At 32.9% G+C, this 15324-nt stretch overlaps 1 protein-coding gene across 4 annotated transcripts; it reads right to left on the bottom strand.

Annotated features, from left to right (window-relative positions):
• Nucleotides 1–799: 799 nt before the first annotated feature.
• LOC111502720 (sex lethal) lies at nt 800–10993 on the bottom strand. Of its 4 annotated transcripts, none has more exons than XM_023156869.2 (6): nt 10781–10993; nt 10389–10427; nt 10027–10337; nt 6693–6890; nt 4413–4570; nt 800–1544 (listed from the first exon to the last, which is right to left on the bottom strand). In XM_023156869.2, the coding sequence occupies exons 2-6, from the start codon at nt 10416–10418 to the stop codon at nt 1396–1398; spliced, it is 846 nt and encodes a 281-aa protein (XP_023012637.1). In that variant the 5' UTR covers nt 10419–10427; nt 10781–10993; the 3' UTR covers nt 800–1395. The 4 variants fall into 4 exon arrangements, with proteins under 4 accessions (XP_023012637.1, XP_023012635.1, XP_023012634.1 ...); XM_023156867.2 differs by lacking the exon at nt 10781–10993 and adding an exon at nt 10708–10763; XM_023156866.2 differs by lacking the exon at nt 10781–10993 and adding an exon at nt 10502–10635.
• Between the last annotated feature and the right edge of the window lie 4331 nt (nt 10994–15324).

Below are 15324 nucleotides of genomic sequence, written 5' to 3'. Positions count from 1 at the left end.
TAGCCTTTATCCAAAATGAGAAAAACAATTCAAAAGTATCGAGTGTTTTTAATCTGTTTCCGCGACCATCCTGTGGGTCGCGACCCATAGTTTGTGAACCACTGCTTTAATGTGTAATTTCCACTTGACAGTTTGCAAAACCGCAAAACGTGTTTCGCAAGCAACTACATTTAATTTATTCAATTTATTTATAAATGGTTTTGAAAATTTGAGAAACATATGTTGAATTAAAATATATTTTGCTGTCCAAATATAGTTTTAAGCAAACTTGGATAGCAAACATCTTTTGTTCTTAAGACCACATGGCTACTTACTCGAAGGGAAAAAAGGTATTTATGGAGCATTTGCGTTCATGTGATACAAAAATTTATTTTTCAATTTGAACTCTTGATCCTGTTCATAATTAGTTGTATAAAAAAGTATTGTGAAATCAATAGTTAATTATTTGCGAATATACAGAAAATCATAGCATTCACATTATTGGCAAGATTCGCAAGGCTTCAGAATGTTGACAGTGTCAGAAGATTGTACCCTGACAGCCTTCTGTATGCCCTTGCACTCCTGAGTCCATTTCCAAATTCAATAAAATATCTTAAGATACAAAAAACTATCGGATATTATTTCAAAAAAAATTCTCCAGGAAAAAAATAAATAAACCTGTTTTTAGGCATTTCTGTTTATTATTTTTATAAACTGATATTCAGTTGGTACTTTTGTTTCCCTTTGGTGCCAGAGATGTGCAAAAATAAAGAATTTCCTCTTTTTCAGCAACTTCAAGAATAATGAAAAACGAAACAAATTACAACAAAAATAATGTATTTTACATTTTCACATATTACATACACAAAAAATAAAATTATACAAGAATTAGTAACACTTTCTTACAGTTAATGATAGAAAAAATTGATTGATAAACTAATATGTTACCAGGTACTTTTAAGATTCATAGTGAATTTGATCAGTCAAATTTTTTCTATCTATAAAGTAAATATATTCCTTTAAATAACACAATTACATTTTCATAGAATGCTTGACTTTTCACATGAACAAATTGGAGTAAAATCATTTGACATGATAATTTATGTGAAAAGTATTAGTCTTAGTTATAAATACACACAGTAGAAACTTGTATATTAATCATTAAATAATTTCATAAAATTAACAAAAAACAGTCTCCTGGGTCATCAATTAAAACGAGGAAAATTTCACAATTCGCCGATAATCAGCAAAAACAAAACATAGAACAACTTTCGAACAAATTATTAACTGAACAACAAAAACATCCCAAAACAAAAGTAACAAAACACATTAACTTGCAGGAAAAAAAGCTGACTGTCGACGAAATGCATTTAAAAATTGAAACAAAAATAATTTTTATAAAAATTCGCAAATTCCTCAATAGAATAAAGAGCTTGGAAGAAAAGTATCTCCAGCTCCCATATTTCTCATGTTATTCATAGGAAATCTGCCATAACGATTTTGAAAACTTCCTCTCGGTACATTAATATCTCTATAAGGCAAAACTCCTCTAACTTGGGGTATTCCTAGGAAATAAACATTAAATTTAAATTTATTTTTGATTGTTTTTAATGCTACAACTATTCAATTACTGAATGGTACAAGAAAATTTTGAGGAAAGGAAACAATTTTTGATAATCAAAAAAGTACTAGGAACCTTCAGATCTCCACAGGAGTGAGAACAGCAAAAAAAGTAAAACTCATGAATAACTGCTTTGTTTAACAAATTTTATAAAAACATTTCAGTGCCTAGGGCTGCGTTCATAAGCTTACTCTTTAGCATAGTCAGACATGATTTGGAAATTAACTCGAGAACGTTAATGTTCAGAGACCTCAAATTTGGCATCTATTCAGAAAAAAAAATGGAGTCATTGTTGAAATTACGTTCAATTCATTTCTCTGAGAGAAAAAAACATAGAAAACATTGAAACATTTTTCTCAATTAGAAATAAATTTATTCTTCTCTATTATAACATCCAAAAGAATATATAAAATGGTCATATGTTATTTTTTCTTATAGAAATTACTTTCACTTCAAAATTTATCCAAATTTGCAAATAAAGACTACAATAAGTAGAACAGCCATTTTTAACAGAGTGGTGGGAGTAGCATTTGTGCAGAACAAAGATAATATCTCAAAAACATAAAATATTCTTATTGGATTATCTTTCAACATAAAACGCTTTCATAAGTTCATTGCATGAATCGACAAAGAATTAATTCCTTCTGTATCTGAAGCTTAATGTCTTGGTGTTATTTTTGACCAGCAGCTCAAATTCTCTCCAAGCCATTAGGTGCATTGCAAAGAGAACCTACCTAAGCCTTGAAAAAACTATTCCCCTTCAAATAATCCTTTGCAATTATCTTGTACTCTTGCTTACTAACTCTGTTGATATTGTTTATAGACTTTGTTCATCACATGAACACCGTGTAAGATTGCAAAAATGCATTCGTTTTATAAAAGCGGTTACACCTCAAGCATATATCACCCCCCCATATTACGGAATTGCAACTGTTGAAATTGGATGAAACATGTTTTATTCAATACGCTCGTCAACAAGATCTTGGCTACTGCACTACCCAAGTACCTAGTCTCAAAAATAGTAGGAAGATAGGTCATTCACAACAGATCAATGAGGAACATAAATGATAGATTTTCTATTCCTATCGATCATTAATTTTTCGAGGCATCCTTTTCTTACTTAGTACCTCAGAGTTATATCAAGATGGCGACAGGAGAAGGTGCTGTGTCACTTTTCTCCAGTGAACTTGAATTAGCAAATTGTAAACGTTGTTCAAAAATTGTTAAAGAAAATAAAGTGAAGAGAAGATTGGTCCAGTGTATGTACAAGACATGATGCTAAAGAAAAATTCAACCTCTGACGGAAGCAAGAAACTCTTTGGAAGTTTCGAACTAGATGAACATTTCAATCTAGCAGACCACTATTATAATATTCATGCAGTCATTGTTCAGTGTGATTCTGGCGTTGAATTTGGTCATTATTACGCCTTGGTCAAAGAGGAAACGGACTGGTTTAAGTTTGACGATAGTTGTGTCACGAAGTGTTCTGGCGATGCATTGAATCTGTTGGAGCCTCTGGAGACACCCTACATTTTGTTTCATAAGAGAGAGGACATTGGTAGAGCAAGATCTTCAGATGATGTGGTGCTGCAGGTTTTCCTGCAGCTGAAAAAGCAAATGCGCCACTCGAATCAATCAAGTCGCCCCGGAGCGCCGATTAATTTTTATCGTTGTTTTAATGAAATCACATTTATGTATTATTATAACATTAGCTTTCCACTCACAAAAGTAAGAATTAAATCAAAGAGAGCGTCAAAATGGATAAGTGCTGAGGTTACAGCCTCAAAAGATACATTAATCTGTTTAAAATCTATTTTCCGTTAATCAGCTGTCGCCCCCATATGAACGACAACTCTCAAAACTTGAGAAACTTGTGCGAGCTAAGGACTAACGAGATCTTACCTTTTAACGTGTGATTCCTAACACGGTTGCAGAATCATTCCAGCTTCAACCAGATAAATTCTCTCAAGAAAAATATCTGGTCAAGGCGGGAATCGAATCCACGGTCTTCCGATCGTGAGTCGGGCGCACTACCACCGCGGCCAATTCCACAACATTAATGCTTGCATATAATATACAAAGGCGAAATCCTTCTGAACAACATAAAAATATCTATAAAACTTGTAAACGACAATATCAAGAAACATTATTGGAAGCTAAAAAAGCACATTACCACAGTATATTAAGTAAAACATATAATTACGGCAAAATCTAACAGCTAACCAGATGAAACTTTTATAAAAGTGGTAAAAAACAAAGAAAGTTTCAATTCTCTTCTCTTCATTGTTATTATATTCATCCATGAATAAACTTATATTGGTTTGAATTGCCAACGGTCGATAAATCATTATTACTGTCTGGAAAAACACAATATTTCACTTGAAAATCAAAATGGATATGAAATACTACAACTACTAAATAATAATGTGTTTCCTATTCTATAAGAATACTTTGTTCAATCACCAGGGTTAAGTTTATGAACGGTACCTCTTACTCACATTCAACATTTAAGTAAGAATTATAAAAAGTCAAATTAGAGTAATTGAAATGTTGAAGCTTTCAAGAAATCTATTACTTGAATTGGTGTTCTAGAAATAAGAGAATTTCCCAGAATACAATTTCTATAAGATGAAAATATTATCACTAATGACTTCAATTACCTGAATAATTCAGTTTTTTTAATCAAACCACAATTTGATTTGGTAGTTCAACTTTGAATACCCACAAAACGTAAAATATTGAACAGAAAGTTATACTGAATGAATACATATTTGATGACACACAAAACGCCTTTAAAAATTCCTTCTCTTACCCCTGTTATAGGCCATGGGATTCCACGCTTCTAAGTATTGGGCTTTTTGTCTTCCGTGGTCTTCTGCTACTCTCACACTCAATGGTAACATTGCATTCTCCAACAATTTTCCATCAAGATTGGCTATTGCTGCCTGAGCTTCTTCTCCCTTTGAGTATCTAAAAATCAAGTAATTGAATACTCATAAAGACCTTCTTATGTATGATTGATTAATCATATTTTTCAATCATATTCTTCTTAGACACCAGAACTGTAAAGTTATTCATGACACAAACTCGGTTATATCACAATTCTGAGGGTGTATAAGAAATGTTTCTGTTAGGTTCGATAAAATAAAAAATCAAAAAATGATTTTTGAATTAGTTAAGGGGGTGGCTGCCTGCAGATTTTTGCAAATGTGTCAGCTTGGGTTATGGAATGGTAAGCAAATTCAGCTATCGGGTGTCTGCATCCACGATAGCATCGCTAGATATTAGAATAACAGCATTATCCCTGATGACATTATTTTCTAACTGAATGACATCCCAACGATAGCTTCTTCCTAAGGTGTCTGTGGAGCCGTGCCTAGAGGCACACTCAGTTATCAGCAAGAGAACCATCGAGTTACCACGTGCCCTCTCGTCCTAGAAAGCCTAAAGTAAACAAAGAATCCGATCCCAAATTTGCAAAGATGGACATACTGAATGACCTCCCTTCCTGGCAAACCTAGGAGGCTACGTGGTGCAGCTAGGAAACGAGTGAGTTGTATCCTCAAGAGTAGGATACCTGCCGACCTGAAAGATCACTCACCAAATAAAGTAATTGACTTCTTCAAGAAGTTGGATTTGTTTGGTCGAGTTTGAATAGGTGTGACCCACAATAAACCTTCGCGGGTTGCCAAAGAAGGTCAAATAGACCCACTCACTTTGAATATACCTACCTAGTCGAAAGCATGGAGCAATAAAAAATGTTCGATGAGAAAGTTGCTCTCACCATATAGAAAATTAGAAACTGGTATCACCAAAGTGGAAAATTATGTTTATTCTTGGAAAGTACCTGCATACTTCTGAAAGATAACAGAATAGACAAAAGAGAGAGAACAAACAATATTTTCAAAGTATGTTGCAGTCTTTTGTGAATATTGCATCCCAATGACTCAATTCTTCCTGAAAATGCATAAAATTCACTTCTATAAATTAAGTTTATTTTTTGTCACATGCCAACTTTACTAGTTCAAAAATGGAAGCAGTACTGACAAACTTCGAATATGAATAGTAATTTTGTTTCATAATTTGATAAGCTAATCATTTCTGATAGTTTCACGAGATAATTGATCTGTAATGTTAATCAATGAGAAAGAACAATAGGCTGCTAGATTTACTTACATCTAAGAAGATATTCTTCACTCTAATATGATATTTTTAATTTCAATATGTGCAACTCTAATACCTTTACCTACCTTATTCTTTGAAAAGTTTGAAAATGCTACCTCAATCATAAGAATAGAAATATAGACTATCGATGAACAAAATTATAGTCCATTGCCAGTCATATACAGGAACTAAAACACGAAACTCATTATGTAAGTATAAATAATTATGGTATGAATGGTAATTTTTGACTAACCTTAGCGAAGTTCAGAAATCATCTTGCCAATTATATTCTTATTCTATCTTATTATATTTCTTAGTTGAATCGCAGATGAAAAATTTTGTCTATACAAAATCCTCCAATACGAACAACTGATCTTACTTCTCATGTTCAAGTAACAGAAGTAATATATTGAAAAATGTCAGAAAGTGTTTAATCGGATAGAATAAAGAACATGTCTGCAAAAGTTCACTCAAAATGTTGTTGATAACCCGATATCGAATATTTATTTCATAACTTATCTAGTAAATAAAATGATAACATTTTCACATTATAAGTGATTGGGGTGAGATTTAAATCAGTTATGTTCCACTAGCATCTCTCAGCAACCACAATATTATCCTATATTTAAAAAACACCTAATTTCTCCAATATTACGTGTAGGTTTATTTATTACTACTACTACTGGTATGTACTAAATTTTTGTGATAGTCAGTTTCTGATCTTTGTTATATTTTGTTAAAAAAAGTACTATTAGCCCATGGTTTTCTACAATTTTTTAAAATTTCTCTATTCATTTGAAACTAGTTGGAAGGATTTCCTGTAAATTCCGCTAATATAAAAAAAATTAATCACATTTCCTAGTTTTTCAAAAGCTTTCTTATTATTCAGTTTTCATAATGATTGATCTATTGAAAAGTAAAAATTTACCTTACAAATGCCACACCTCTCGGCATACCAGTAATTTTATCTTTCAAGACTGTTCTCTGCACAATTTCTCCATATTCTCCGAATAAAATGTCTACATCTTGTTCGGTAACATCTTTTGGCAAATTTGTTATGTACAAATTTGAATCTTTCATGTCAGTTCCTGGGGGTCTCGAATATGAAACTTTCAAACGTTTATTCCTGAAATGCACAAATTAATGAAATTAAAAGTATCTGAATGACAATGAATCAAATTAAGATTGAACCAATGAAAAATTGTAATTATAAACTTTGAACTTCTGCTAGAAATTAACAAAATAAAGGGGAAGACTGAAATTTGAGGGTGTCAGTATCACAAATTGGAGATGTATTATATAGGAAACGATATCAGGTATTCTTCTACAATTACTTAGTGATTTCGATTTGTGAATTTTTTTTTGATACGGTTCAATTCTCTGAAATGAGGTTATCAGGTAGACATGTTACTACGAAACTCATGAATAACTAACTCATGAATATCATATTGTCATGATTAAACATCATGGATAGCAAATCATATTTTGTCGGTAATGGGAGTAGTATTCCATTAATTTGTTGTGTTATGGAGTCGGACATCAACCTGTGTTATTTTATGTGCAACAATTAAAGAGATTCTGAAATGAATAAAGTTAAAGTAGTATTTAGTGACCAATTCATAAACCATAGTTAAAGAAAACGAGACGCATGCGCTGAAAGTGTAAATTTAGGGTAATATGTGTGGTGTATGAATGCTCTATTTGATCTATATTATGACATATTGTAATTCTAAATGATTAATGATGCAGAACGGGCTTCGACGGTGGTCCCAGAAGTATCCGGCCTAATAAAGAAAACACAAAATTTCTTCAAAAAAATTTATTTTTCAACATAATCTCCTTGCAGCTCTACACAATTTTCACAGCCATGTTCAATAAGTTTGATACCCTTTTTATAATAAGAATTGTCGAGCATCTCAAAATAGCCATCAACTGCTAACATCACTTCTTCATGGTTTGAAAATCTTTGACCACTGAGCCATTTTTTCAAGTTTGGGAACAGATAATAATGCGAGGGGGCTGAATCCGGCAAATAGAGTGCCTGAGGTATGAAATGGTTATGAAACAACGCAAAAATTCTGATTTGTTTCTGTGAAACTTCACTAAACACTCAATTGAAACATCTACACAAATCTTACAAGTAAAAATAGAACAATTGAACAAAAATTAAAAATAAAAAGTTAAGAGATTCCAAGCCAAGTTACTTCACGATGTTTCGATTGTTAGTATCCACAATCGTCTTCGGGTGATGACTGGACTAATTCCTCCGAGAGATGACTATTTTGGATCATTCGAGTACTTTCATTTATCTTCGATTTTATTTTTCCGCTTCACCGGTTTAGTGGGTTCCGCTTCACCGGTTTAGTGGGAGATGACTGTTTGGCGGGAGTTGGTCATTTTTTGCTTGATTATGGGTTTCTATATGTTTCGTATCTGTATGCTTGCTTGGCTGAATACATTGTTGGCCAACATGTATACAGCTTCTTTGAATCTCCTTCTAAAACAATGTTCCTCCCTGTGTTTGATCTCAGCTTGGGACCACTCGATTTTATGTTGATCACCTTCAAACAAACGTTGGATACCCGGTACGGACCCGGAACCAGCGACTTATTTTGAGGATATGAGTTGTCAATCACCTTCGAACAAATCTTCACGACACTTTTAGTCGACGATCATTCAGTACGACGAGGCAGCTCGTACGGCCTCACTTCTCTGCTACCCAATATTTTACTGTTGTAAACAAAAGAGCAGACCAATTTTCCCCATTTTCACAAATTCGCCGAAAACGTTCACTATTGATGGCTACCAAACAAATACTAAACAAAGCAGCGTCTTCAAACTTGAAACATAATACCAGATTGCGAAACAGGGTTAAGTTACAAATAATAGTGACTAAACAGTGTGTTAATGCATGCACATTTTATTACTTTAAGGAATTCCTCGAGAACTCAGTTTGAAGTAGAAGTAAAAGTATTGTGAACTCTTCTATAGACCTTTTCATCATATTACAAATCCAATGCATCAATTGTATAAAGAGGGGGGTAGTTTAACATTTTCACAAAGATTGGGGGCTGGAAAAGCAATATTATTTCCACAAACAATCCAATCATTAGATAAAATTATTTATGGTGCTCTATTCTTCCATAGTTTACTTAAAGCACATATGTGAACAATGAAAAAAGTTACTAAAACTATCCACAGCATTTTAATAGTAGGGAGCTGGTTGAGGGGTTGGTTATCAATACTATGTTATACAAATCAAAAGTAAAATATCATCAAATGATTTTATCATAATAAACTATGATTAGCATTGATTCCCTTTATTTACGGAATTAACTTTAAATAATAAATATTTAAAAAACTCATTTGTCTCCACTAGCAGAAACTTTAAAATTAAAATTATGTCTATAAACATATTATAATAGTATGTACACATTTAGTTTCAGTACTGAAAAGAATTGCTGGAAATCATAACATTTTTCAGGTTGAAACCAAAAATTGATTGTTGGTGGCATTAGTAATATAAATTTTGAGACCAAATTGAGGGTCATTTTTCAGAAAATATTGTTATTGTACTACTTTATTGATTGGTTTTTTCTGCACTAAATGCAGGGAGCAAATATAAGATCATTCGTAACATTATCACCTATAACTCATATTTTCTGCATGTTTCAATAATTACATATATACATACATCAATTATATTTTACGATATTCAAAACAAAATTTTGTGAAGTTTATAAAATAGAAAGTATTGGTGTCAAATGATTAATATTATTATTTCTTTTCAGGCGTAACTTTTGGATTTTTTCTTTTTCAACTAGGTCACTTACTTTTTCGTTTCTTCTGAATAATTCAAATGAAATGTGATTGGATATTTGTACTAGATAAAATACTGAACGTAAAATATGACTCAGGCTCAGCCATGCCAAAAAATTGAAGGGTCTATTGATTTACATTGTGACATCTTTCTCAAAGTAGAAGTAAAATGTAAAGTTGACGAAAAAGTTTAGAGTAATTTTCAGCCATTAAGTTTTTGTAAAAGTATCTTATGATTAAAACAAATCAAAGGAATAAGTTTAACTCAGGAGGTCTCAGTCTATTATAAACAATAAATACTTATTAGGCAAATATTTGTTAAAATTTTAGCAAATGCTTCATTAGAGTATGTATAAGAAAAGCTCGTACCTTTTGTTTTTTCATATTTCTTGTTGGACGGGATTATATTATATATAAATATGCAAAATATGTGTAAATCTTACCTGAAGTTAAATCCATTCAACACGGCAATTGCTTTGGCAGCTTCTTCAGGGCTGGAATATTTCACAAATCCAAAACCAAAGCTATATCCAGTTTTGAAGTCTTTCATTATTTTAATGTTTTCTAGTTGTCCGAGTGGACCAAATATTTGAGCAAGATCATTTTCTGTTGCAAATTGTGGTATGTAATTAACGATCAATTTTGTTTTGTCGAATTGGTACTGATTACTATCTCCAGCTCCATTACTTGTATTAGCAGTTCCTTCAGATGAATTGTTCATGGTATCCTCAGGGAGGAAAGGGTTTACTGAAAACTAATAATCAGCTGAGTAAAAGTCTCAAGTAGCAATTTTCAAGAAACTCACTGGGAAGTTTCCTAGTTGTGATCCAAACATCTTGATATCCTGAAATAGAATTGAAAGATGATGATATCCTGTCAGCTTAAGCAAAAAGCAATATAAGAAACTCCCAACCATACCAATTCCCAGATGTAATAGCCATTTACTTGAAGACAAAATATGTTCATCGAAATTATTTTAAGAATAACGCAATTATATAATTTTAAAGAAAATCTGAAAATAATAGTCACAAATGTCAACTTTTTCAAAAAAGATTAATTGCACATGCAATAAATGAGGTTATCAACCGGTTTAATTAATTTCTTTTTTCTTGAACACCTATTACCATCAGTGGTTTCAAAAATTATTTCAATGTGCACAATATTTCAGGAATATTCGGGATAATCAAAATGACATACCTTCTGAAATTAATTAAAATAAAACAAACTCAAAACAACGCGTAATTTTAATGAAAACAAACTAGATTTCTGATGAAGCGCAATTGCGCTGGCGCATGTTCAGGACCAGTTCTCTAAAAATGAGGATATGCGAATCGAGAATATGCTGAACATGGACAGATAAAAAATGCTAGTGCTTTGGATTTTGTAAGATTTACGGATTTTTTGTTTCTTAAACATTTTTACGTATAAAAATTTTCATCAAAAACTGTGGAGTTAGTTACTGCTTTCTTGACATAGACGTCTAGAGTTTCAAATTTGCTTCACAGATGGCATTATTAGTGGATTAGTACGGTCAAAATGTAAAAATGTTATTGGAAAACTGACAAAGTTTTTTAGTTCTAGGAGAAACCAAAATATAATTTATATTTCCCAATATTTATTTCAAATAAATATTTTTATTTCTCGTTTTTTGATTTCAAAAGAAACCGCATATTATTTCTTTCACATATGATCTTTCTAGAAAATGTGGGTACCAAATAAAGAAGGTCGCCTAAATCCTTGTTTCCCAAAAACTGTATTGAAGATCACTATGTATGTTAAAGCATTTCAAATATACCTATTTTATAAATGTGTTGCTTAACAGTTTTCTCCATGATTTCCATGCGTCTTTCCCCACGATTTTCTCTATCGTTGATGGTAAAGTGATCTGTCCATAATTTGAAAGATTCTTCGTGCTCTTTTAGATATAGTTTCCAGCAGTTTTCCAACAAGAAGGAAGTTTGTAAAGCATACAAAACAGTGGTGCAGATTCGTTGGAGCATTTTTTTTAAGTTCGATGACACGTACTTGATTAGTCAGAAATTGTTTAAAGAAGACTGTTTTACACATAGTAAATACCAATCCGATATCATTGCCGATGACATTTTTCACCTTCATGCCAATAACAATACATTCAAATGAGAGATGCGATCAATATGTAAGGTTGATCTGACACATCCAAAGTCTTTAGCAAGCATGATAGGGTTCAGTCATGACATATTCCCATCGAATCAGGTACATGAATCCTCACTACCAATAAACACTACAATTGTGAGATTCATCCGCTTATAATGCAATATAATATCTGGTTCATGAAAATGGATATATTTTTTCATGAAAATTGAAGAGGAAAAGTAATACAAATCATGAAATTATGAAACAACAAAAATTAATTAGCACTCCGAGTCGACTTCATTGATTCCAGTGGCGCATTTGCTTTTTCAGCTGTAGAAAAACCTGCAGCACCACATCATCTGAAGAAATTGATTTGCCAAAATGTCCTCTCTTTCATAGAACAAAATGTAGGGTGTCTCCAAAGGTTCCAATAAATTCTAGACATTGTCAGAACACTTAGTGACACGACTATCGTTAAACTTAAGCCAGTCTGTTTCGTCGTTGACCCATGCGTAATAATGACCAGATTCAACGCCAGAACCACAGTGGACAATGACAGCATGAAGATTATAATAGTGGTCTGCTAGATTGAAGTGTTCATCTATTTCGAACCTTCGTAAGAGTTTGGTGCTTTCGTCAGAGGTTGAGTCATGTTTGAAGATCATCGTTAAATCCTCTTTCTTGAAATTCTTTGTCATGAACAACACTTGTAAAATGCTATTCATGTAGCAAGTGTTTCCTAAATTATCTAATTCATTTTTCTTCGCAAGATTTTCAGAACAACTGTCGTAAGGAAGAACCATTTCTCAAGCTGCAATCGATCCTTCCAAGTGATGAAGGGTTTCGTAGAGGGATCGATTCGGCTCTTGGTTCATGAAGCTCTTCCACTGTAAGGTAACCAGAACTACGAACGATAAAGAATCCCACATTCTCTTCTCATTCGATATTGAGCCTGGATTTAATCTTACGAAGAAACCTCACACCAGATGACCAGAAGGCCATAAATTGATTCACATCACAGTGCGTATTTTGGATCAAAAAAATAACCTTATGAATTTCATGAGTGAAGAAGACATTTTTTATTATTTTGGAACTAAAGAAAATTGAAAAACTATTGTTATAGGTTTTTGTTATAACAGAAAAAATTATTAAGAATTTCAGCAGCCACAAGCTGGAACCTATTACACTACCAAAAAGGAATGTATGCAGAACAGTTAGCACACCACGCCCTGTCTGTGAGAAATCTTGAATTTTTAAAATCGATTGTACTGAAAGTAACGAAATAACAGAAGTGCTCGGAACAAACAGTGAAGAATTGAATATATTTGATGAACCAGTGTTCGATCATTTCCTCATAAGTTTACGAGTACATGAACACACATACAGGATGTCCCTGGACTCCCTCTTTTCCTCTCGGTAATGTATAGATGAGGTTAAAATATCACCAGTACTTCATATAACTTTTTTTTCCTAAAATCCTTTGTTACTATGTTACGGCCCTCAAATTTACAAAATGAAAAAGGTTTTTCTTTGACAACTTTTCAAGTGAATATTCAAAATCAACCAAATTTTGGTCATTGACTGAACAAATGAATTACTTTGATGAGCTTTCGTGCAGGAGTCGGTTGTTGTGGTACAAATTCAGGAACGGACTACCCCCGATGGTCCACACCCCAATACTTTGAAATGACAGATATTTTCAATATTTTTCAAGAAAATCAGGTTATTTAGACAATTTTCTGAATGAAAGTATTCGTGTTGAAAAATCGATCGTAGCAACGATTTTTGATAAAAATGAGCTTTTGTTCGACGGCATCCAACCTGAGATGTCTGCCATTATTCGAAAAGATTAATTTTGAATGAAAATAGAAATAAATGTTTATAACGAATCTTTATAATGCAAACACGTTAACTTAACCATACTCATGGCGTAAATATCAATCGCAAGCCTCAAGAGCAAACATTAATGAAAAATCTGCTATAAAAACTGCTTGAAATGACACCCTTCTATTTCAATACATTTTCGAAGTCTGCGAAGACTGTACTTGAAATAGCATTCCAGGGTCGTTCCGTATGATTTAACTATGTAATGTTATTCTATTCAATAAAGCATCTCTTGTCTGAATAGTTTCAGTGTAAACAAGGCTTTTTAGATGTCCCTACAGAAAAATCCAATGGATTTAAATCCGGGACCGCGGTGGCCATGCATATGCCCACCTCTAGCAGTCCATCTATTGTCAAAAGTATGGTTCAGGTGGTCCCGCACAATCAGAGTAAAATGAGGAGATGTGCCATCATGCATAAACCACATATTTCTTCGGGTTTGCAATGGAACATGTTCCAAAAGTCCATTTGAAACATTCAGAAGGAACTCCAAATAACGTTCTCCATTGAATCGGTCATGTAGAACGAATGTTCCTATAAGATGGTTTCCTATGGTACCAGCCCAAACATTCATGTTGAATTTCCGTTGGTGTTTGATTTGCAATATCCCATGGGGATTTTCTTCGGCCTATATATTGAGGTTATGGGAGTTGATAACTTCATCTCAATGAAACTTGCTTCATCAGTGAATGAAAATCGATGTCATATTCGAAGTCATATTCTCTCTTTGCTTATTGTACAAATTGACATATTTCAGTCGTGCTGGAAAATCTTCAGGTGTCATGGTATGTATCTCCTGGATGTGATATGGATGGATCAGTTATTCGCTAATCATTCTATGAATTGTCGACTTGGATGTATGGAACTGTTGTGATAGATTTCTGATGCTCATTGAAGGATCATCAGCGACAGCTTCCAAAATATTTTCCTCCAATACAACGGTACGCACAGCTCTAGGAGCGCACTCACTACCTCGTTTTGACAAAACTGTACTTACAGTAATATCGAAATGAAACAACATGCTCTAATTAATTATCCATTAGACATAGCTGTCTCTCTCAAGCTGCGATCGACATGCTCGAAAGTTTCACTTGCCGGTACCGTTCGATTGGGAAAATGCTCGGAAAACAGACAACGACAGGCTTCTGCAGCATTAGAAAATGCTCGTCCATAAAATACATTCATATCTGTATATTCGTTGAATGTAAACTGTTCGGTCATATCAACAAATTTCAAAATACCATATGGAATATTGAAAATACAATGACAATGCACCACTCAACAAAATACAATCGCATTCTAGTTTCTTATTTTTTATCACCACCATTTTATTTCTTTCTGCAAAGTTTTTTTCTTAACATCTGTGTAAGAAATGGAACATAATTATTCATCGGATATTTTTCACCTATTCATATGCCACCGTTTTTGTAATTTATTCGTATGCTTTTCTTAAGTATAAGCAAATAACCGTTTTTTTCAGATAAATTTATCAGATTGAATATTTTCTCCCATCAAATTAAATTATCAGTAAAACTCCCCAAAATTTCAGCTGCGAATAAGAATTTGAAATATTCAAATGTTGAGTTTCATGAGATTCAAAAAACACAACACGAAACGTGATTATTCCACACGTACATATAAAAAATGGACTGAATTCGATATTCGCGTAGCTTGTTAGTTCAAAAACACCACGAATCTACAGAACATGATATTTCATCTGCATTATTCCTGTTATGTTGATGCAT

The sequence above is a fragment of the Leptinotarsa decemlineata genome, unplaced genomic scaffold (assembly GCF_025532065.1).
Source record: "Leptinotarsa decemlineata unplaced genomic scaffold, Ldec_3_MD MMD2_tig00026354_RagTag_RagTag, whole genome shotgun sequence".
In the NCBI taxonomy this organism is placed as follows: Eukaryota; Metazoa; Arthropoda; class Insecta; order Coleoptera; family Chrysomelidae; genus Leptinotarsa; species Leptinotarsa decemlineata.
The sequence above is the reverse complement of the archived record's forward strand: the minus strand, read 5'-3'. Positions and strand labels throughout refer to the sequence as shown.

Bases quoted from the DNA above. Each gene is read 5' to 3' on its own strand.
- LOC111502720 (XM_023156866.2), bottom strand. From the start codon at position 10,549: ATGAACATATTTTGTCTTCAAGTAAATGGCTATTACATCTGGGAATTG. The intron at 6,891-10,026 runs GTAAGATTTACA...TGTGCATTTCAG, and splicing joins TTGAATGGATTTAACTTCAG to GAATAAACGTTTGAAAGTTT. The intron at 1,545-4,412 runs GTAAGAGAAGGA...TTTATTTCCTAG, and splicing joins TCCCATGGCCTATAACAGGG to GAATACCCCAAGTTAGAGGA.